Here is a 20,707-nt window from a genome sequence, read left to right on the forward strand (position 1 = left end):
ATGTGGTTTCGTTAAGCAAAGTCTGTATGGTATATGCTTTGTTTTTCCTGACCACCATTTTTTTATAGACAAAAAAAATAATTATTTAAGCTTAGTTTTAGTGTTACAGAAACACATGCACAGCAAGGTGTAAGTTATACTTCAGCAACTTTGGCTATGTGACAAAATGTCCTCAAAAAATACAGAATACAGAATACAGAATACAGAATTGTAGTGGTTGGAAGGGACCTCAGAGATCATCGAGTCCAATCACAAAAAAAAAAAACAACAAAAAAACCCCCAAAAAACCCAAAAAAACCCCTACCACAAACAGCACCCACCACCTAAACACACATCAACAACCACCAAACCAAAAACCATCACCCACCCACACAGCACCCCACCACAAACCAGTAATCTTGTGCACTAGAGCGTGCCCTGAAGAATCATGTCTACACGTTTCTTAAATACCTCCAGGGATGGTGACTCCACCACCTCCCTGGGCAGCCCATTCCAATGCTGGATAACCCTTTCAGTAAAGAAATGTTTCCTAATATCCAACCTGAACTTCCCCTGGCGCAACTTGAAGCCATTACCCCTTGTCCTGACATCTGTAACTTGGGAGAAGAGACCGACCCCCGTCTCTCTACACCCTCCTTTCAGGTACTTGTACAGAGCAGTAAGGTCTCCCCTCAGTCTCCTCTTCCCCAGACTGAACACCCCCAGCTCCCTCAGCCTCTCCTCGTAAGACTTGTGCTCCAGACCCCTCACCAGCTTCGTTGCCCTTCTCTGGACCCGCTCCAGCACCTCAATGTCCCTCTTGTGGTGCGGGGCCCAAAACTGGACACAGTACTCGAGGTGGGGTCTCACCAGTGCCCAGTACAGGGGGACGATCACCTCTCGGGCTCTACTTGCCACGCTGTTCTTGATACAGGCCAGGATGCTGTTGGCCTTCTTGGCCACCTGGGCACACTGCTGGCTCATGTTCAGCCGACAGTTGACCAACACCAACAGAAGTGTTGCCATAAGCCTTTTTGCTGGGAGACATTGGGTGGACAGGGGAGAGGCACCCGAAGGCAACAGCTCTAAGGCAGCGGAGTGGGACCAACTGGGTGAGGGCATCTCGGTGGACGTGGAGATCCAAGCATCCTTAGCGGACGTGCTCTGTTTGCGTTAGCCCAGAGAGGGGGGTTGTCCATGCACCCACCCTCCCAAAGCAGAGGGTGAGCTGTGAGTCCTGCTGCTGACGATCAGCCCAGCACCCAGGAGGGGCAGTGAGGGAGGATCTTGCAAATCCCCAAAAACAGGCAGCAGAAGGGAAGGGTGAGAGGGGCAGAACGAGTCCCGCCATCCAAACAACTCCCTCTGAGCTTCACTCTTCCTGCAGAACTCATAGAGGCCTGCTCGGTGCTGGCAGGCCTGCTCGGCGTGGGGGCAATGCTCTGTGGGACCCTGTTGGTCCTGTACCTGTGGACGAGGTGTGGAAGACCGGCTCGACGCTCCCCAGGTAAAAGCAGGACCACAGCACGTGGTGCACCTGGCTTCCTTGTGGCCACACGTCCGGCTGGCATGGAGGCACACCAGCCTGGGTGTGGGGATCGCACTCTCCAAAGTGTCACCCTGCTCCTTCATTTTGCAGACAAACCCCTTAGAGTGAAGACAGAGGACAGCGGGATGTCATCCGAGGCTTAAGCGGTCATGTTCCTGGTGTCCAAGGCAAGGCTCCCTCAGGACCCCAGAAGACTTCATTGGAGCCAGAAGAGCAGAGCCGTGGCTGCAATGGTCAGCAGAGAGAATCCCCTCTGGTCTCTGTGCCCCATAGCCCCCAGCTCACCGCGCTGAGCCTCTGCGGGTCCCAGTTCCTCCAAGCAGAGCTGAAGTCCCTCAGTCTCCAAGCAAGGCCTTCTCAGAATAACCCATATCTGGTCCTCTGGGTAGGCTCCAGAATCCTAACTCCAGACTCCTCTTGTTCCCAGCCCCATAGCCCCCTGTGATTCCTGTAGCCCCCTGCAGTGGCATCGAGTGCCATCACCCTCACCACATTCCCACCTTTTCCCCTAATCTCCCATGACCGCTTCTGGTCCCCATGGAAGTGAGGATTGCTGCCTGATCCAGGAGCAAGGGAGCAGGGTGCTCTCCTGCACTGTGCAAAAAAACCACCTTTGTAAAACGAGGACTGTGCTTAAACACCCATCCAGAACGGGGTGAAAAGTCCCTCACCCACTGTATTTATTCAATCCACTTTCAAATACCAGTAAAACCCTTAAACCTGAAAGATTGAGAGTGCAGCATTATAGAGACTCAGGGATATGGAGTGACTTGGTGAGGTGGAAGTGGTGGAAGAAAAGGCCCCTTGGTTATAGAGGGATTGCAGATGACCAGGTCAGATACAGGAGACTCAAGATTACTAATGTTGGGTGAGATATTATCCTGGCCACCAACAAGGAAGGGTCACTAAGGTTCCTAATGGAGCAACCCAGTTCTGAGCCCCAAAACATCCACCACTTTGGTGAAGCCAGAAGGGTCCATGTCTGAGGAACGTCCCAGTGCCATGGGAGGGAATGAAAGAACCACAAGCTTGAGCAGGTTGTAGTGAAGGTGTGCCTTGCAAGCCAAGCTGATGTCCACTCAAGGACATGGAAAGGAAAAGATGCATGTAATGAAAGAGTCACAGCATGTGACAGCCCTGAGGGCTGAGAACAGCACTGAGAAGAAGGACTTGGGGGTGTTGGTGGATAAGAAGCTCAACATGAGCTGGCAATATGTGTTGACAGCCCAGAAGGCCAACTGTATCCTGGGCTGTATCAAAAGAAGCATGGCCAGCAGGGCGAGGGAGGTGATTCTGCTCTTCTTCCCTGCTCTGGTGAGACCCTACCTGGAGTCTACCAGCATCCAGCTCTGGAGTCCTCAGCACAAGAAGGACATGGACCTGTTAGAGCAAGTCCAGAGGAGAGCCACAAAGATGATCAGAGGGCTGGAGCACCTCTGCTGTGAGAACGGGCTGAGAGAGTTGGGGTTGTTCAGCCTGGAGAAGAATCTCCAGGGATAGCTTATAGCTCCTTCCAGTACTTAAAGAGAGCCTACAAGAAAGCTGGAGAGGGACTTTAAACAAGGCCATTTAGTGATAGGATGAGGGATAATGATTTTAAACTGGAAGAGATTTAGATGGGATCTCAGGAAGAAATTCTTTGCTGTGAGGGTGGTGGGACACTGGAACGTGCTGACCAGAGAAGCTGGGGCTGCCCCATCCCTGGAGGGGTTCAAGGCCAGGTTGGATGGGACTTTGAGCAACCTGGTCTAGTGGGAGGCGGTCCCTTCCAACCTAAACCATTCAATGATTCTATGTATTTCAGTGCCCTTCAGATCTACCTCCCACATCTCCTTCCCTCCCAGCCAGCGGTTTGCAGCTGTGACCCATTCGCGTCTTGCTACTCGTCCTAAGCCCCAGCCATAGACCTCCCCTGGCTGGGGATCTCCTGTCAACATGTGGCCACAAGGTCAGCTTCTGTTGCTCCACGGACATCCACCACACCTGAGACTTCAAGGTTTCTCATCCTCCTGCTGGCACTTGAGCCTTCTCATCTTCCTGCTGGCTGCCCCAGCAGACCTGGTCATCCCGCCTTGCCTGTCCCAAAGCTTACATCAAAGGCCCAGGGCTTCTCCTGGCTCCGCATAAAGTGTGCTCAGAATAGGAGAAAACAGGACTTTGGCCCAGTTTTTTTTGGAATAAAATATGTGCACCGTTTGGAGAAGGTTTTTGCAATAAAGCTGGGATGAGTTCATGCTCTTCAGGGATCCAATATGAAGGATCAGCACCTGCTAGAGCCCAGCTTGGGCCATGGGTTGTTCTGCAGAGACTGCAGTGTCTCAAAGGAGGGATTTCAGACTTCCCAGGGGGACACAACACTCGAGTTCAGAAGGGACAGAGGACACAACTCGTTTCCAGAGCGGCTGTTTGTCCAAACTGAAGACAGCCCCAGCAGAAGCTCCCTGGCCCAGAGCTGCATCAGCCACGTCAGGCTGTGACAGTTCACGGCATTTCTGTGTCGGGAATCTCTTTGCTGCTGGTTTGTTTGTTTGCAAAGGAGGGGAACAAAGTCCTTGGGCTCACTGAGCCCCAGTACAAATGAATACAGCCACCTTTCCCGACTGCTCTGCTTTTGATGAGATTAGTTTTGACTCATTTCCAGCCCAACTTTCCCCCACTCATTCTTGTGCCTTTGTGTAGCACACCTCTTTTTTTCCTATTTGGTCTCCAGCCCTAGCTCTGCATGCCTCTGGGGTTTGGTTTTTTCCTATTTGATCTTCCTGCAGGCAGCAATCTACTCCCCACTCCACTGCCCCTCTCAGGTTTTGCCAGGCTGAAGAGGTTAAACTCAGCCTGGACCTCCCTGGCCATGCTGCCCTCTTCCCAGTACGTGCTCCAGTTTTGCTTCTTATTTTTACACAGACATGGGCAAAACCATCCACCCTGTTTCTGGCAGGGGCCACGTCCTTGCCCAATGCAAGCCCCATCTTCAAGGCACCACTAGCACAAGACCCACCTCCATCTGAACCCTCCCATTCGCAGCAACGGGTGATGTTCATTTGATGACCCTTTTGCAAAACACTTTCTTTCCAGCAGCACAATGCTCTGCCTTTGGGCCCCTTCCTTGCACAACATCAGCCACCACACACTGAAGGGATGGGAGGACAGCAAACTCTTCCATCCTCTCAGCATATGCTTGGGGCAGCGATGTGTAAGGGACGTGCCAGGAGCATCATCAGCATGACAGCAACTGGGAAGCAAACTGCTAATCCAAAAGGGACCCTGGGGGTCTTGCAGGTGCAGACACAGTAGGATATGAGAATGGCAATTCCCCTTGTTTTCCAAACCTGACTGAGCCGTCCAAAGCATGGCAAGGTGAGCGTGAGCCCCTTTCTCATCACAGATGGTTTTCAGGCTCTCCTGATGGCAAACAGCTACAGTGCAGGTGCTGGCTCCAGCCTCCTAAAATAAAGCCATTTTCAGCTTGTAGTAACCTAGTTTCTTGCAGTGGATGTTCCCTCACCTCAAAACCCAACCAGCCACTTTCCAACGAAGCTAACGTAGCTGTATTTCCCCAGGTCTGTGCATAGAGGCTTGATTCAACTTTTGGAAAGTAGATATCTTGTACCAGGGCAGCCAAGATGGCCACAGGGATTGGCACGTACGAGACAGGACCTGAGTGTCGAGCAGGTTTTGTTTGCTCCATGTTTTCCTGGAACAGCTCGCTGTTTCGCAAGCTGATGACAAGACTGGCTGCTGCATGGGGCAGTGGGTCACCTCCTGGCAGAGCTTCACAGGAGGTGAAGCTCCCAGGGGAGAGCAGGGCAGAGGAGGAGAGCGCTCTGCAGAAATCCCATTTTTCCCTCCCAGTTTGCCAGCGGGACACTGGGCTCAGCTGGCCTCTCTCACAAGGACAATCCACTCCAGCCTCCAGCCTGTGGCCAGGCTGTGAACATGGGGACACCGAGCGGTCCCCATCCCTCATCCAGCCACCCTGGGGGCAGAAAACCCACCTGTGGAGGGGCCAAGAGTGCAGGGATCCTTCTCCTGACGGCGTGCCTTTGGGGTGAGTGGCGTTTGCCTTCACTGCTGACTGCAGGGAGCCCATCTGCCACACCGGCTCCTTCAGCCGGTTCAGCCAACACTTTGTGGGGAACAGCAGAGGCTGGTTTGGGGTCCTGGGGATCGCTCCGGGGTCTTGGGCAATGGGCAGTGGCTTATGATGGCTTTGGAGGTGGGTGAAAAGTTTTTTTATGCTGTCAGGAGCTCGTCTATCTCCCCTGCACTCCAAGAGCCACGCACAGCAGGTCTACTTCTGCACAGATGGTTTTATACCATAATCAAAGGCTTGTGCCCTATAATTAAAGGCTTGAGAGCGTTAGGAGAGCGGAGGGAAGCTTGTCTGGTGCTGAAGTTGTCTCACAGCTGGTCACAGCTTCCTCCCCTGCTTTAATCTTGGCTTATCCCAGACCGTGCATGGCAAAGTCATGGCATTGCAGCATGGAGGGGGCTTGGTCAAACCCAACAGCACTCTGCCTTTAGAGGAGAAGGTCTCCACACGACAGAGAGGTGAGCAGGTAGGGACCCACATTGCCAGGACAAGGCTGGGTGGCTCATGGCTGTGCAGCACAAGGAACCCATATTTGTGGGGCTAATGGGGCAGACAGGCAAGATGCTGGCAAGAGACGTGACCCTTGTGCTCAGGCAGAGCTGTAAGGAAGCTGAAGACCTTACAGGTCCCTCACCCACAGCCATGGTTTGCTCTCAGACGTTGGTGCAGGGATGGGGAAGGGCTCTGCTCCAGGTGCAGTATCATGCTGATGGTTAAATGGCAGCTTTGCTTTGGGAATGGTTAAGGAAGGGCTTTGGTCTTCGTCCAAGCTGCCCCAGCTCAGAGCATGAGCTGGTTATTTGAGCTTGGACAACCTTCTTAGTGATGTTTCACGTTTACAAAAGGCACAAGCAGAAACGTTCTTCTGATCAGGATTGGAGCGAACAAAATTAGGAACATGCTTTCTCTGCTGGTAGGGATTTTGTTTTAATTTCCAGGCTGATTTGTTGCTAAGGGCAGTTTGTACTGCTGCCTTTTGGAACTAAAATTTTGCTTTAACTTGCTTGGGTTTTCTTTCTTTTGTGATCTATCCATGAACAGTATAATCTTCCCACTTTTGGGGGAGAATCCTGGAAATTTCATTACAGTCTTTGCCTCTGGGACAGTCAGTATCTCCTGGCTGGCTGGAGACATCTGGGCTGGGACTTGTCCATGGTCAATGCACACACGATCAGGCAGTGCTTGCAAGGAACGCGCCGAGGAGTGTCTCAGCTCTGCTCAGTCTCAGCTGCTGGGCTGATTCCCTGCTAATACAGGGTCGCCTCATTGCTCCCAGTGAAAATAAGGAAGCAGAGCAAAAAGCCCATGGGAAAGCAGGGAAAGGATGAAACAGAAGAGCCAGCCATCGTCAGGACTGTGCCCTTTGCGAGAGGACCCAGTGCCTGGAATGCATCTGGTTCAGCTTCCTTGTAAAAGTGAATTTTCAGGGGTGGCTTTGCAAAGACGCTTTATTGCAAAGACTTGTTATTGAAAGACACTTTCCTGCTGCCTGCTGTGCAGCCCGACTGAAAGAGCCGAGCTGCGCGCTCCTGCATCCAGCGTGCCACGGCTGCCCAGGTGCTGTTTGTATTTGAATGACTCAGGGATTTGATTTTTAACCTGTTTCGTACTCTTTCTGCCCCCTGTGACTTCCCAAGTGCTGCGTCTGGCCCCTTGCCTGCTGACGGTCAGACCCACACACAGATCAGTGCCTGAGCACTTCGGAAATCATTATCTGTGGTCAAAAAGCTTATTTACACAATGCAATCGTATCCCTCTTGAACATATTTTTTTTTTTTTCCTGCTGACCCAGTTGTGCTCTCCATGTGACTAACGTCCAGTTACAGCTCCTGTCCACACGGTCTCCCTTTGGCTCGTGCTCTTGCCCACGGGACCTGCGGCAATCTCATGCCATGGCTCTTCATACTGCCTGAGTTCAAGCACTTTTCTTCTCGGCCTCACGAGCTTGCCCAAGCAAGCCCCAAGGCATTACCCACTCTTGATGGTGAAGTTCCATCTTTGCTGCTGGTACAAAAATACACACATAAGCTCAAATGCCCATTTTTTTCTGCCTATTACCTGAACAAGAAAGAGGCTCCTGGGATGCAGGATCCCATTTAGACGCAGAGATGGGGCTCAGTTGCCTACAAACAGATGCCCAGGGACATCTGAGATGTCCAGAGACGGTGTGGGATTGTCAACATCCCCTCTGAAATCCTTTTTTCGGGGGCAAGAGCCATCTCAAATGCATGAGTAGCTGAGCCCCATCCACCCCCAGGGTTTCACCTCTTCTCTTGGTTTGTGGTTTATTGGTTTGTGGAGGGGTGTTATTGGTTTGTGGAGGGGTGTAGCGTGTGGGGCTGTGGGTGTGGGGTTTAGTTGGTGGGTGGTGGTTTTGGGTTTGTTGTTCTTGTGGTGGTTGTGGTGGGTTTTTTGTTTTTTGGTTGTTTTTTTTGTGTGTTTTTTTTTTTTGTTTTTTTTTTTTTTTTGTGGTTGGACTCGATGATCTCGGAGGTCCCTTCCAACCACTAAGATTCTGTGATTCTGTGATTCTTTCCCCTCTTGGTTTTGCAGTCACAGCCGCTGAGAGCCCAGGGGAGCTTCTTCGCCTGGTGGGTGGCCCCGACCGCTGTGCTGGGCGGGTGGAGGTGCTCCACAACGGGACATGGGGGACGGTGTGTGACGACGGCTGGGGTTCCCCCGAGGGCCAGGTCGTGTGCCGGCAGCTGGGCTGTGGGAGGGTGATCTCAGTGGCACCAGGAGTTCGGTATGGAGAAGGAACAGGACAGATCTGGTTGGACGAGGTCAACTGCACTGGGGAAGAAAGGGACCTCTCCGAATGCCGAGCCAGACCATGGGGGGAACACAACTGTCACCACGTGGAGGATGCCAGCGTGGAGTGCTCAGGTAGCCTGGGACAGCAGCCCTCTGGCTGTGCACCATCTCCACCCCTCCATCCCTTCCTGCTGTACTGGCGGTGATGCACAACCGTTCTCTCTGACTGTTCTCCTTGGGACACCCACAGACTCCAGCATCAATGCCCTGGGCACCCTCCACCTGTTCAACGGCCCCAACCGCTGCGCCGGGAGGGTGGAGGTGCTCCACAACCACAGGTGGGGGACGGTCTGCGATGACGGCTGGGACCTGGTGGACGCGGAGGTCGTGTGTCGGCAGCTGGGCTGCGGCACGGCTCTGTCGGCCACCGGTGGGGCTCGCTTCGGGAGAGGCCACGATCCCATCTGGTTGGACGAGGTGAACTGCACTGGCACCGAGGACACCCTCTTCCACTGCCGGGCCAGCAAGTGGGGGGACAACAACTGCTTCCACGGGGAGGATGCTGGAGTGATATGTTCAGGTAACTCACCTTGAGACACAAGAGGGGTCAACGTCAGACTTTCAGGGTTTCCTAAGGGATCATGGGATGGCTCCTCCTTTCCCCCAAGGGGTGCTTACCCATGGTGGGCAAGTCACCCTGCAAAGCCTTCGCCCATCTCCCACTGCCCTGGATCCAGTGCTGGATCCACAGGCTGCCCAGAGAGGTTGTGGAGTTTCCTTCTCTGGAGATATTCAAAATGCACCTGGAGGACATCCTGTGCAACCTGCTCTGGGTGACCTTGCTGTGGCTGTGGGTTTGGACTGGATGATCTCCGGAGGTCCTTTCCAACCTCAACCATTCTGTGACTCTAAGCTGCAGGAACAGCAGTTTTTCTTGTCTGCAGTCTCGTGCATGAGTTACAGAGAACCTACCTCAAAGCCTGGTTTGCTTCGGGGGCAAAGTTTTTTGGGGGTATAACTCACCCTCCCCAGTTCCTGCCCACACAAACAGCTCAGGTCTGTTTTGCCCATCACCTGGACTTCAGGGTTTTTGGTGAAGGTTTTGATGCATTATGTAGCTCAGCTCTTTTACCTGGGCTGTGCAGCAGGGAGCAAGGAAGTGCCTTTGCATTAAAGGGACTTTGCAAGAATGCACCTTTCTTTGCAAAGACACCCCTCAAAACTCACTTTTAGGAGGATGAGGTCTGAGTGCATTGCGAGCACTCGGTCCTCCAGCCTGGGCGCTTCCCACGCGTGGAGGACGCATCAGAGGCAGCTGTATTTCTCCTGGTGGACTTACCCTTGCGTGTCGTTGGCAGCTTCGGGGATGTCCGTGGCCGCTGAGCTCCGCCTGGCCAACGGTTCGACGCACTGCGAAGGCAGGGTGGAGGTGACCCACAACGGGACCTGGGCAGCCCTGTGTGACGAGGGATGGAGTCTGGCCGAGGCTCGAGTGGTGTGCAGGCAGCTGGGCTGCGGGAGAGCGCTGTCAGCGCCCGTCGGGTCGCGTTTTGGGCAAGGGCCCGGGCAAACGTGGCCCAACAGCGTGAGCTGCGTGGGCACGGAGACCACCTTCTCCGCATGCAAGGCAAAGCCCCGGGGCAGCACCGCTTGTCACCATGGGAGAGAAGCTGGCGTGGTGTGTGCAGGTAACCCTCTTGGGAGTGACACGGCACAAGAAGTGGTGGGTCTTGGCCCAGCACCTTGAGTTTTCGCCTCCACAAGCAGCCCCAGACAACGTGCCCTCTTCATGGGTGTTTTCATCACAGGATGTCTGGGGGGGCTGGAGAAATTTTGGGCTCCTCTTGGAGGGGACAGTGCTGATGCCAGTGGGTGGGATGCTGCTGTGGTGCACCTTGCAGCCCCTCGCCCTTTAGCCAGCTGACACTGGGCATCAGCCAGCTCCTTTCTGAGGTGATCAGACGAGCCTGCAGCGCTCGGTGCGACCTGAGAAGGTTCCAGGGGCCGTTTCCCTTACCCAGGGGTTGCCACGTGCTGGCCCTTCCCTTTATTGCCCTTTTTTAGGTAACTCTGAGGGCGACCAGGTCCGGCTGGTGAACTCTGGCAGCCGCTGCGCGGGCAGGGTGGAGGTCTTCCATAACAAGCAGTGGGGAACCGTGTGCGATGACAACTGGGACCTGCTGGATGCCGAGGTCGTCTGCCGGCAGCTGGACTGTGGGCGAGCGCTGTCGGCCCCCGGCGCGGGTCAGTTCGGGCGCGGGGTCGGCATCATCTGGATGGACGAGACGAACTGCACGGGGACGGAGAGCGCGCTGTCTGCCTGCCGGGCCCGGCCGTGGGGCATCAATAACTGCTACCACGGGGAAGACGCCGGCGTGGTTTGCTCAGGTTACCAAGGGCTTCTTTGGTATCACAAGGTGGTGGGAGAGGGAGGGTGTGTCATGATGGCAGGTCTGCACCCCCAGGTAAGACTAGGGGTCACCATCCTGCACCCTCCCCGAACCTGATGGTTCCATCAGAGGATAGTGCTCCTGGGTGGAAGCTTTGGGTGGTGGTGGGGAGCCCTCCTGTTTTTCCCTCCTCTGCTTTTTGACAACTTGAAGAGGGCCCAGGAGTTGAACTGCAATATCATAAGGATGGAGGGAAACTGTCCCGCCATCTGAAGGCATTGATGAATCTCTCGGATGTTGGCAGACTCCATCATCCCTGAGCCAGCTCAGCTCCGCCTGGCAAATGGCTCGCACCGCTGCGCTGGCAGAGTGGAGGTGTTTCACCAGGAGGAGTGGGGAGCCGTCTGCGACCGTGGCTGGGATAAGAAGGACGCTGAGGTCGTGTGCCAGCAGCTGGGCTGTGGGACGGCGCTGCCAGCATCGGAGGGGGTGGACTTCGGCACCGGACCCCTGCGTGTCTTGCTGGACAACGTGAACTGCCAGGGGACAGAGTCGACCCTTACAAAATGCCAGGCGAGCCCATGGGGAGAGAGCAGCTGCAGCCATGGGAAGCACGCCAGCGTGGTGTGCTCAGGTGGGTTTCACTCCAGCCCCAGCAGTGGGTCAGGACGCACCCGTGGGTCCAGAGAAGGGCAACGAAGCTGGTGAGGGGTCTGGAGCACAAGTCTTACGAGGAGAGGCTGAGGGAACTGGGGTTGTTCAGTCTGGGGAAGAGGAGACTGAGGGGAGACCTTATCGCTCTGTACAAGTACCTGAAAGGAGGGTGTAGAGAGATGGGGGTCGGTCTCTTCTCCCAAGTTACAGACGATAGGACAAGGGGCAATGGCTTCAAGTTGCACCAGGGGAAGTTCAGGTTGGATATTAGGAAACATTTCTTTACTGCAAGGGTTATCCAGCATTGGAATGGGCTGCCCAGGGAGGTGGTGGAGTCACCATCCCTGGAGGTATTTAAGAAACGTGTAGACGTGGCTCTTCAGGGCATGCTCTGGTGCCCAAGATTACTGGTTTGTGGTGGGGTGCTGTGTGGGTGGGTGGATGGTTTTTGGTTTGGTGGTTGTTGTTGTGTGTTTAGGTGGTGGGTGGTGGTTTGTGTTTTTTTGTTTTTTTGTTTTGTTTTTTTTTTGTGGTTGGACTCGATGATCTCTGACGTCCCTTCCAACCACCACAATTCTGTGATTCTGTGATTCTGTAATTCCCATTGATAAAAGAGGATAGGAAAAAAATATCAGAAGTCTGCTGCAATGGTTACTGAATATTTGATATCACTGAGCTGTACAATGGTAACTCTACAGTTCTTTGTGAGATAAATATTAGACAGACACGGTGAAGAGCTGAGGAATAGGATAGAGACAGGTGTCAAAGACCACCTTATTCCACCAAGGATTTTTTTTTTTTTTTTTTTTTTTTTTTTTTTTTTTGTGGTTGGACTCGATGATCTCCGAGGTCCCTTCCAACCACTACGATTCTGTGATTCTGTGATAATTTCCCCCATCCACCTTGGGAGGAAGGTACCAGCTTCACCCCTCTTGACGCTGGGTCGAGTACCCCCAAGCTCTTTGAGAAGTGTCTCCACAGAGTGGGGAGGAGGTGCTGTGCGTTCAGAGGCAATGGGACCATGCAGCCCTGGTGATGTGCCCAAACGCAGGCTCCTTCCTCTTCCCATAGAGGGGCTCTGAGCATCTCCCTGCCTGTTTGCAGGCTCAGCTGTTTCCAGCTTTGCCCCAGTCCGGCTGGTGGACGGCCCAGGACACTGTGCTGGGAGGGTTGAGGTGTTTCACAAGGAGAAATGGGGGACGGTGTGCGATGACAGCTGGGACTTTGCGGATGCCAAAGTGGTGTGCCGGCAACTGGGCTGCGGGGTGGTGGTATTGGCTCCGCGGCGGGCTCACTTCGGCGAGGGACAGGGACCCATCTGGCTGGATGACGTGCGCTGCACGGGGACGGAGGCTGCCCTCTCTGAATGCAGAGCCAAGAGCTGGGGCGTCCACGGCTGTGAGCACGGAGAAGATGCCAGCGTGGTGTGCTCAGGTAACCACCGTCTGTCGTGGCACTGGGAGCGCTGGGGCAAACCTTCCCGATGGTCCTTGACTCTGCAAAGGCCTTGCAATGAAGGAACAGTTTGCAGCCAGCCTGGAGAGCCTTTTGCTTTGAAACCAGCCCCTCATGGTCCATCCCGGTGGAAGAGGGACAGGCAGCACCTGTACACAGACATTAAAGTCTGAGAAATGCAAATGCCTTGCCCATTTGCACTGCTGTCACTACAAATATGGTCTCTGGCTTTTGACTGGTGGTGTTTATCACAAATCCTGGCACTTAGCATGAGCCAGAGACCATTCCCATCAGGCAAACTGTGACAGGGCCACCTAGTTCTTCACAGAGGGGCAGACTCCTTTATGAATGGGTCTTCTCCTATTATAGTCAGGGAGGACTCTCCGACAGCTTTGGTGGATCCATGGTAGATGTACCCTATGATGCTCAGGGCTTCATGGGCCCATAAAAACCCATCTTTCATCCCTCTGCCTCCTCTCCAGCTCTGACTTTCTGCCAGAGGAACCCCCAGAACCCATTTTAGTGGCTCTTAAGAAGCTGGGGCCACTGGGTTGCTTGAAATCAAATGGACTTGGCTTAATATCCATTTGTCAGTGACCAAGACGGCCAGCATTGAATTCAGTCATCCCAGTGTGGGAAGGTAGCATCTCACCCTAGCTGGGCTAAGAGATCCTACAGGAATACCTGTGCCCTTCAGGAGCAGCAGCTGGAGGACAGATGAGGTATCCCAGGAGTCCCAAATAGCACACAGATGCCCACAGATGCCCACATCTTGGCAAATGGACCCTGCCCCGCTTTAGGAGGGCAAACTATATAAGGTCCATTGACTACAGTCTGACCAAGCCCACGCTAATCAAGCCTTGAGCACCATTTGGGCCAGTTCACATCACACCTCAAAGGTCACCTCTGTCATCACAAGAGCATCCTTGAACCCCCAGGGCTGCTCAGCCTCTGGTATAAACCCATTGTTGGGAGCTGGAGGTTTCCTGGGGCAGAAGGTATCTCCTTAACGTGTGTACGCTCTCTGGTGTTGTAGGATCGGGCATTTCTGACCTTGGAAGCCTCCGCCTGGTGAACGGCTCAGACTCGTGCTCCGGGAGAGTGGAAGTGTTTCACGATCAGCGCTGGGGGGGCATCTGCACCGATGGCTGGGACCTGGCTGAAGCCCAGGTGGTGTGTCGGCAGCTGGGCTGTGGGGCAGCACACTCGGCTGCGGGGTCTTCCCGGTTTGGGACAGGAGATGGCCTGATCTGGGTGGATGCTGTGGAGTGCACCGGGACAGAGGGGGCCCTCTTCGAATGCAAGGTCAAGTTCTGGGGCGCCGAGAGCTGCAAGTCGAAGGGGCACGCAGGCGTCTTGTGCTCTGCGGCCGCAGGTCAGTGGCGGTGAGTCAGGGACCAGTCCTCCCCTGGGGGAGGCCGTGCAGTCTGACCAAATTTGCCCACCCACCCCCTCCTTTGTCCTGGCTCAACCACGCCTTGTTTCTGTGGTCCCACCAGGGAGCACAAGGTGTTTTCCATTCCAAGGTCTACCAGCCCCGTGGCTCCCCTGAGGCAGAGTGCTTGGAATTCCCACAGATCCCAAGGGAATACCCACAAATCCCAAGCCTGCAAAGCGTAGGCTTTCCCTCACGCCCAAAGACCCCTGGCAGACCACCAGGGCTGAGGCTGCCCCTGTGAGGTTTTTTGATCCGTGCTGTCACACAGCTTCTAGTCCTCAAGCAGGCCTTTCTCCTCACCAAGCTCAGGTGCACGATGCACTTGGTGCCTCCCTGCCTGCTTCTCCCCATGAGGATACTCCCATCATGGGAGCACCTCAGTAAATTGGCCAGGTTGACAATCTACAGGCATGGTCCTAAGCAGGCTTGTCCCAAAAGGTGTTCATGCATGCACACCCAGGGTGCAGCAGTAGCAGAGGTGCTATGCGCTGGTGGACACCTTGCAAGACGTCTTGCAAGGGGAGGTCCACCACGTTGCCAGCCACTGGACAGGCAGGCATTTATTGTCCTCCCATTCTGTTTTTAGAGCTGGACCTAGGGAGCTCAGAAGTCCTGCGGCTGGTGAACAGCCCGCACCGCTGCGCCGGGAGGGTGGAGGTCTTTCACAACCAGCAGTGGGGGACCATCTGCGATGACGGCTGGGACCTGAAGGACGCGGCCGTGGTGTGCCGGCAGCTGGGCTGCGGGACGGCCATGTCAGCCCCAGGTTCATCCGGTTTTGGGCAAGGATCTGGCCCCATCTGGCTAGATGGGGTGAATTGCCTTGGGACAGAAGCCACACTTGCTGAATGCTCGTTCAAGCCTTGGGGACACCATGCATGTAACCACATAGAAGACGCCAGCGTTGTGTGCTCAGGTAATCACCACCACTTGTTTTCACTGTAAGAGAGACCAAGCCCCATCCTTCCACAGGCTGGGAACAGTTTGGGAACAAGCTGCCCAGAAATTGCCCAGATTGGTAGAAACCTCGTTGAAATGGTTTAGACGGTTGGACTCGATGATCCCAAGGGTCTCTTCCAACCTGAATGATTCTATGATTCTATGAAATACAGTGTTCAGAGACAAGAAGAAATATGATAAGCTGGGAAAAAAGCAACATGGCTTAAGACATGCCTCAGTGTCTGATACCATTGGAGGTGTTCAAGAGGTTTTCATGGGTTGAAGCACCTGCGCCCCTGGGGAGCGGTAGCTGGAGGGTGCATGGGGGCTGCTAAAGTGGCAGCAGATGTGACTGCTCCTGGCCCCAGCTCAAGAGCAGGTAGAGCATCTCTGTGAAATGCCATAACGTGGAGATAAATGCAGAAAGATGCACAGGAACCAGCTGCTCTCATGTGACACACCATTTCTGAGCTATCTACTGCCAGTCTAGCCTTGTCCCTAGAAGGTCAACCTCCACGGTTGCTAGAAGCAGCAGCTAGAAGCAGTCAGGACAGGGACAGTTGGGAATAGATCCTTTGCCATTTCCTCTAGGGTGAGAAGAGGGTTGGTGCCAGGTGAACCTGGGTGATGCAGCTTCCAAACAAGGGGGAAGGAAAGTGGGGAGAACAACTGGGAAGGACCCTTGTGATACCTTCTTCCCAGCACAGTGTCCCTTAGGTGGAGACACGTGCACTTTCTCCTGTCCTGGGCTCTGAGCCAGGGTGCAACCACCTTCAGGGTGCAGCTGGTAGAAGGGACCGGCTGCTTCTGCAGCTCCTTCCACCCTGTGAAAACCCCTTTGATCACTTTGCTGCAAGTCCCTGCTAACGGGCAAGGGACGTGCAAGCTCGCTGCAGCAGCACCATCCAGAACCACCGCGGGGATGTCCTGTCTTCTCCAACCCAGCAGGTGTTAAGAGGCACAAGCGTTTCCCTAATTAATGCCCGTTTTTGGGGTATTTTTCAGGCTCCGGGATTGGCAGTAGCCCCAGGCTTCGCCTGGCGGGCGGTTTGAGCGCGTGTGCCGGCAGAGTCGAGGTGTTTTACAACAACGAGTGGGGGACGGTCTGCGATGACGGGTGGGACCTGAAGGACGCAGCGGTGGTCTGCAGGCAGCTGGGCTGCGGGGTGGCCCTCTCGGCCCCCGGCTCGGCTCGGTTCGGGTGGGGAGCCGGCTCCATCTGGCTGGATGATGTGAGCTGCACAGGGGAGGAAACCGACTTCTTCGAGTGCCAAGCCAAGACGTGGGGCACCCACAACTGCCACCACGGGGAGGATGCCGGTGTGGTGTGTGCAGGTGAGGGCCGGGCTGATGCTGGTGAGAGGCAGAGCTCCTGACGGTCCCCAGGGGCAGGCAGGTGGCCCCCTTTGAAGGAGATACTCCGTGCTGGGCTGGTGTAGGGACTTCTTGCAGCTCTCACTTGTGTGTATCTCTGGGACCTGTACTCGGCACTGGTGAGGCCTCACCTTGAGTACTGTGTCCAGTTTTGGGCCCCCTACCATAAAAAAGACATTGAGGTGCTGGAGTGGGTCCAGAGAAGGGCGACAAAGCTGGTGAGGGGTCTGGAGAATAAGTCTTATGAGGAGAGGCTGAGGGAGCTGGGGGTGTTCAGCCTGGAGAAGAGGAGGCTGAGGGGAGACCTTATTGCTCTCTACAACTCCCTGAAAGGAGGGTGTAGAGAGATGGGGGTCGGTCTCTTCTCTCAAGTCACAGGCGACAGGACGAGAGGAAATGGCCTCAAGTTACACCAGGGGAGGTTCAGGCTGGATATTAGGAAAAATTTTTTCACTGAAAGGGTTCTCAGGCATTGGAATGGGCTGCCCAGGGAGGGGGTTGAGGCACCATCCCTGGAGGTGTTCAAAAGAAGGGTTGATGTGGTGCTGGGAGGTCTGGTTTAGTGATGATGCTCCTTGTCTGTTGTGTGGGTGTCTATTTTTGTCAGTGAGGTTGACGGTTGGAAAAGATGATCTTTAAGGTCCCTTCCAACCTAGAAGATTCTGTGATTCTGTGACCTTCACCTCACGGCCAAGAGTGAGGTCCTGCACCTAGGTCAAGGCAACCCCCACTATCAGTACAGACTGGGGGATGAAGGGACGGAGAGCAGCCCTGAGGAGAAGGACTTTTGGTGTTGGTGGATGAAAAGCTGTACAGGAGCCAGCAATGTGTGCTCACAGCCCAGAAAGCCAACTGCATCCTGGGCTGCATCAAAAGCCACATGGCCAGCAGGGCGAGGGAGGGGATTCTGTCCCCTCTGCTCTGCTCTTGTGAAACCAACCCTGGAGTACTCGGTCCAGCTTTGGGGTCCTCAGTGCAAGAAAGACATGGACCTGTTGGAGCTGGTCCAGAGGAGGCCATGAAATGGCCAGAGAGCTGGAGCCTCTCTGCTATGGAGAAAGGCTGAGAGACTTGGGGCTGTTCAGCCTGCAGAAGAGAAGGCTCCGGGGCGACCTTATAGCAGCCTTTCAATATCTCAAGGGGGCTTAGAAGAAAGATGGGGCCAGACTTTTTACCATGGCCTGTAGTGATAGGACAAGGGAAGAGAAGGTCTTAAACTGAAAGAGTGTAAATTTAGATTGAACATAAAGAAGAAATTCTTTCCTGTGAGGGTGGTGAGACCCTGGCCCAGGTTGCCCAGAGAAGCTGTGGCATCATCGGAGGTGTTCAAAGTCAGGTTGAATGGGGCTTTGAGCAACCTGGTCTAGTAGAAGATGTCCCTGCCCATGGAACTGGACTAGATGGTCATTAAAGGTCCCTTCCAACCCAGACAGGAAACATGGGGTTTGTCTTCCCTGGTGAAACAGCAGCACCCGGCCATGTCTGTGGCTTTTGTCCTCAGTGCTGTCAATGCCCCAGAGCGGGCCCTGCCCTGCTCCTCCCCGGAGGTGTGTGGGGTGCTGCAGTGGGGCGCTGGTCCAGGGATGCAGGTGAGGGGGGTTGGTCCAGGGATGTGGGGGTGCCCTGCAACCACACACCCACCTATTTCCCTCTCCACCATAGCAGGCAACTCCAGCTCAGCCAACCTGCGGCTGGTGAACGGGCCAGGCCGCTGTGCCGGGAGGGTGGAGGTCCTCCACGACGCGCAGTGGGGGACGGTCTGCGACGACGGCTGGGACCTGAACGATGCAGAGGTGGTCTGCCGGCAGCTGGGCTGTGGCAGGGTCACGGCAGCCCCTGGCCGGGCTCGCTTCGGGCAGGGGACGGGACGCATCTGGCTGGATGATGTGGGCTGTTCCGGGAGCGAGGACACCCTTGCCCAGTGCCGAGCTCGTCCCTGGGGACAGAGTAACTGCAACCATGGAGAAGATGCCAGCGTCATATGCTCAGGTACGTACCACTCCTGCAAGACAAGATGTCCCAGGAGGGCTTGGGGGGGTCCATTCTGCACTTCACTACCTTCAAGATGATGGTCAAGCCCTTTCAGAGATTAGGAATCCTTTCAGCCCAGCACTGGGCATTGCCACCAGTGTGTCCCCACCCCATCGTGACTGGGACGTGGCTGGGACTCTTTAGTCTGGAGAAGAGAAGGCTGAGGGGAGACCTTATCAACGCCTACAAGTATCTCAAGGGAGGGTTGAAGGAGGAGGGAGCCAGACTCTTTTCAGTGGTTCCCAGTGAGAGGACGAGGGGCAACGGGCACAAGTTGGACCAGAAGAGGTTCCACTCAAATATGAGGAGAAACTTCTTCACGGTGAGGGTGACAGAGCCCTGGCACAGGCTGCCCAGGGAGGTTGTGGAGTCCCCTTCTTTGGAGATTTTCAAGACCCGCCTGGATGCAGTCCTCAGTAACATGCTCTAGCTTTGGGCAATCCTGCTTCAGCAGGGGAGTTGGACTAGATGATCTCTATGGTCCCTTCCAACTCTAGAAATTCAGTGAAATTCAGTGATGTTTCTGTGATGCTTCCAGACACCAATGCAACCAACACGTCGACTGTGCGGCTCGTGGATGGCCCGCATCGCTGCGCCGGGAGGGTGGAGGTCTTCCACAACCAGCAATGGGGGACGGTCTGCGATGATGGCTGGGACCTGAGGGATGCGGCGGTGGTGTGCCGGCAGCTGGGCTGTGGTGAGGCCGTCGCGGCCCCGGCAGGGGCTTCCTTCGGGAGAGGGCGAGATCCAATCTGGCTGGACAGGGTCGCCTGCATCGGGGGGGAGAACGCGCTCGGCGAGTGTCGGACCAGGCCCTGGGGAATCAACAGCTGCAGCCACGAAGAGGACGCTGGTGTGGTCTGCTCAGGTGATGCTCATTCCTGCAGGCTCCTAGACACATAGTTTGGAGCTTTCCCCGCCCCCAAAACAAGCTTTCTCCTCTCCAGCCTCATCTCAGGAGCACTGGCTGCAGAAAGGAGATTTGCAGGGCTCATCCCCTTGGCAGATGGCACTGGTCGCCCATCCACTCACCCCAGTAGCTGCCTGATCCACCTGCCCTTTGTGCAGCTGAACAGAAAAGGGGTCAAAGAGAACACTGGCGCCCAGTTTGGGGTGCGGGCTGCACCCAGACTCTGCTGGGTCCCAGTGAGAGTCAAGAAGGGGGATTTATTTCTCCCCTTCTCCGTCAGGGACTGAGTCTGGAGGCCTGACGTAGGTGCCTTGTGGTGCTTGGGAAGCCCAAGGACCATGCCTGCCTGCACGTCTCTGCAGGCAGGGCTCAGGCCAGGATCTCTCCTCCTGACCCACTGTGGCTGGGCATCTGCCCTAGGTCTGCAACCTAGTCTGGTACTCAATGGCTCAAAGTCCAGATGGAAACCAGTCACAAGTGGTGTTCCTCAAGGGTCCGTGCTGGGGCCGGTGCTGTTTAACATTTTTATCAATGATATAGACAGGGAGATTAAAGGCACCATCAGCAAGTTTGCGGATGATACCAAGCTGTGTGGTGTTGTGGATACACCAGAGGGATGGGATGTCATCCAAAAGGACCTGGACAGGCTGGAGAGGTGGGCCCAGGTGAACCTCATGAGGTTCAACAAGAGCAAATGCAAGATTCTGCACCTGGGCCGGAACAATCCTCGCCACCAATACAAACTAGGGGGTGAGGTATTGGAAAGCAGCCCTGAGGAAAGGGACTTGGGGGTGCTGGTGGAGGAGAAGCTGGACATGAGCAGGCAGTGTGCAGCTGCAGCCCAGAAGGTCAATCCCATCCTGGGCTGCATCAAAAGAAGCGTTGCCAGCAGGTCCAGAGAGGGGATTCTGCCACTTTACTCTGCTCTGGTGAGACCTCACCTGGAGTATTGTGTGCAGGGCTGGAGCCCTCAATACAAGAAGGACATGGACCTGATGGAGAGGGTCCAGAGGAGGGCCACAAGGATGATCAGGGGGATGGAGCACCTCTGCTCCGAGGACAGGCTGAGGGAGCTGGGGTTGTTCAGCCTGGAGAAGAGGAGGCTCCGGGGAGACCTAATAGCAGCCTTCCAGTACCTGAAGGG

The 20,707-nt window shown here is 55.0% G+C and overlaps 1 protein-coding gene and 1 long non-coding RNA gene across 2 annotated transcripts in view; both read left to right on the top strand.

The window, feature by feature from the left end:
* LOC106899065 (deleted in malignant brain tumors 1 protein-like) overlaps window positions 1-20,707 on the top strand; it is a 53,566-nt gene that overhangs the window by 26,887 nt on the left and 5,972 nt on the right. The window contains exons 11-21 of the mRNA XM_014960732.1: window positions 8,193-8,504; window positions 8,623-8,952; window positions 9,731-10,060; window positions 10,437-10,760; window positions 11,067-11,396; window positions 12,521-12,850; window positions 13,908-14,246; window positions 14,896-15,225; window positions 16,254-16,583; window positions 18,285-18,611; window positions 19,192-19,521. Coding sequence (XP_014816218.1) covers window positions 8,193-8,504; window positions 8,623-8,952; window positions 9,731-10,060; window positions 10,437-10,760; window positions 11,067-11,396; window positions 12,521-12,850; window positions 13,908-14,246; window positions 14,896-15,225; window positions 16,254-16,583; window positions 18,285-18,611; window positions 19,192-19,521 — 3,612 coding nt within the window. The remainder of the gene's footprint in view (window positions 1-8,192; window positions 8,505-8,622; window positions 8,953-9,730; window positions 10,061-10,436; window positions 10,761-11,066; window positions 11,397-12,520; window positions 12,851-13,907; window positions 14,247-14,895; window positions 15,226-16,253; window positions 16,584-18,284; window positions 18,612-19,191; window positions 19,522-20,707) is intronic.
* On the top strand, window positions 972-2,254 carry LOC106899067. Its single transcript, XR_001414016.1, has 2 exons — window positions 972-1,486; window positions 1,619-2,254. It is a non-coding gene; the product is annotated as an uncharacterized LOC106899067 (long non-coding RNA).

The sequence above is a fragment of the Calidris pugnax genome, unplaced genomic scaffold, assembly GCF_001431845.1.
Source record: "Calidris pugnax isolate Ruff unplaced genomic scaffold, ASM143184v1 scaffold496, whole genome shotgun sequence".
NCBI classification, from domain to species: domain Eukaryota; kingdom Metazoa; phylum Chordata; class Aves; order Charadriiformes; family Scolopacidae; genus Calidris; species Calidris pugnax.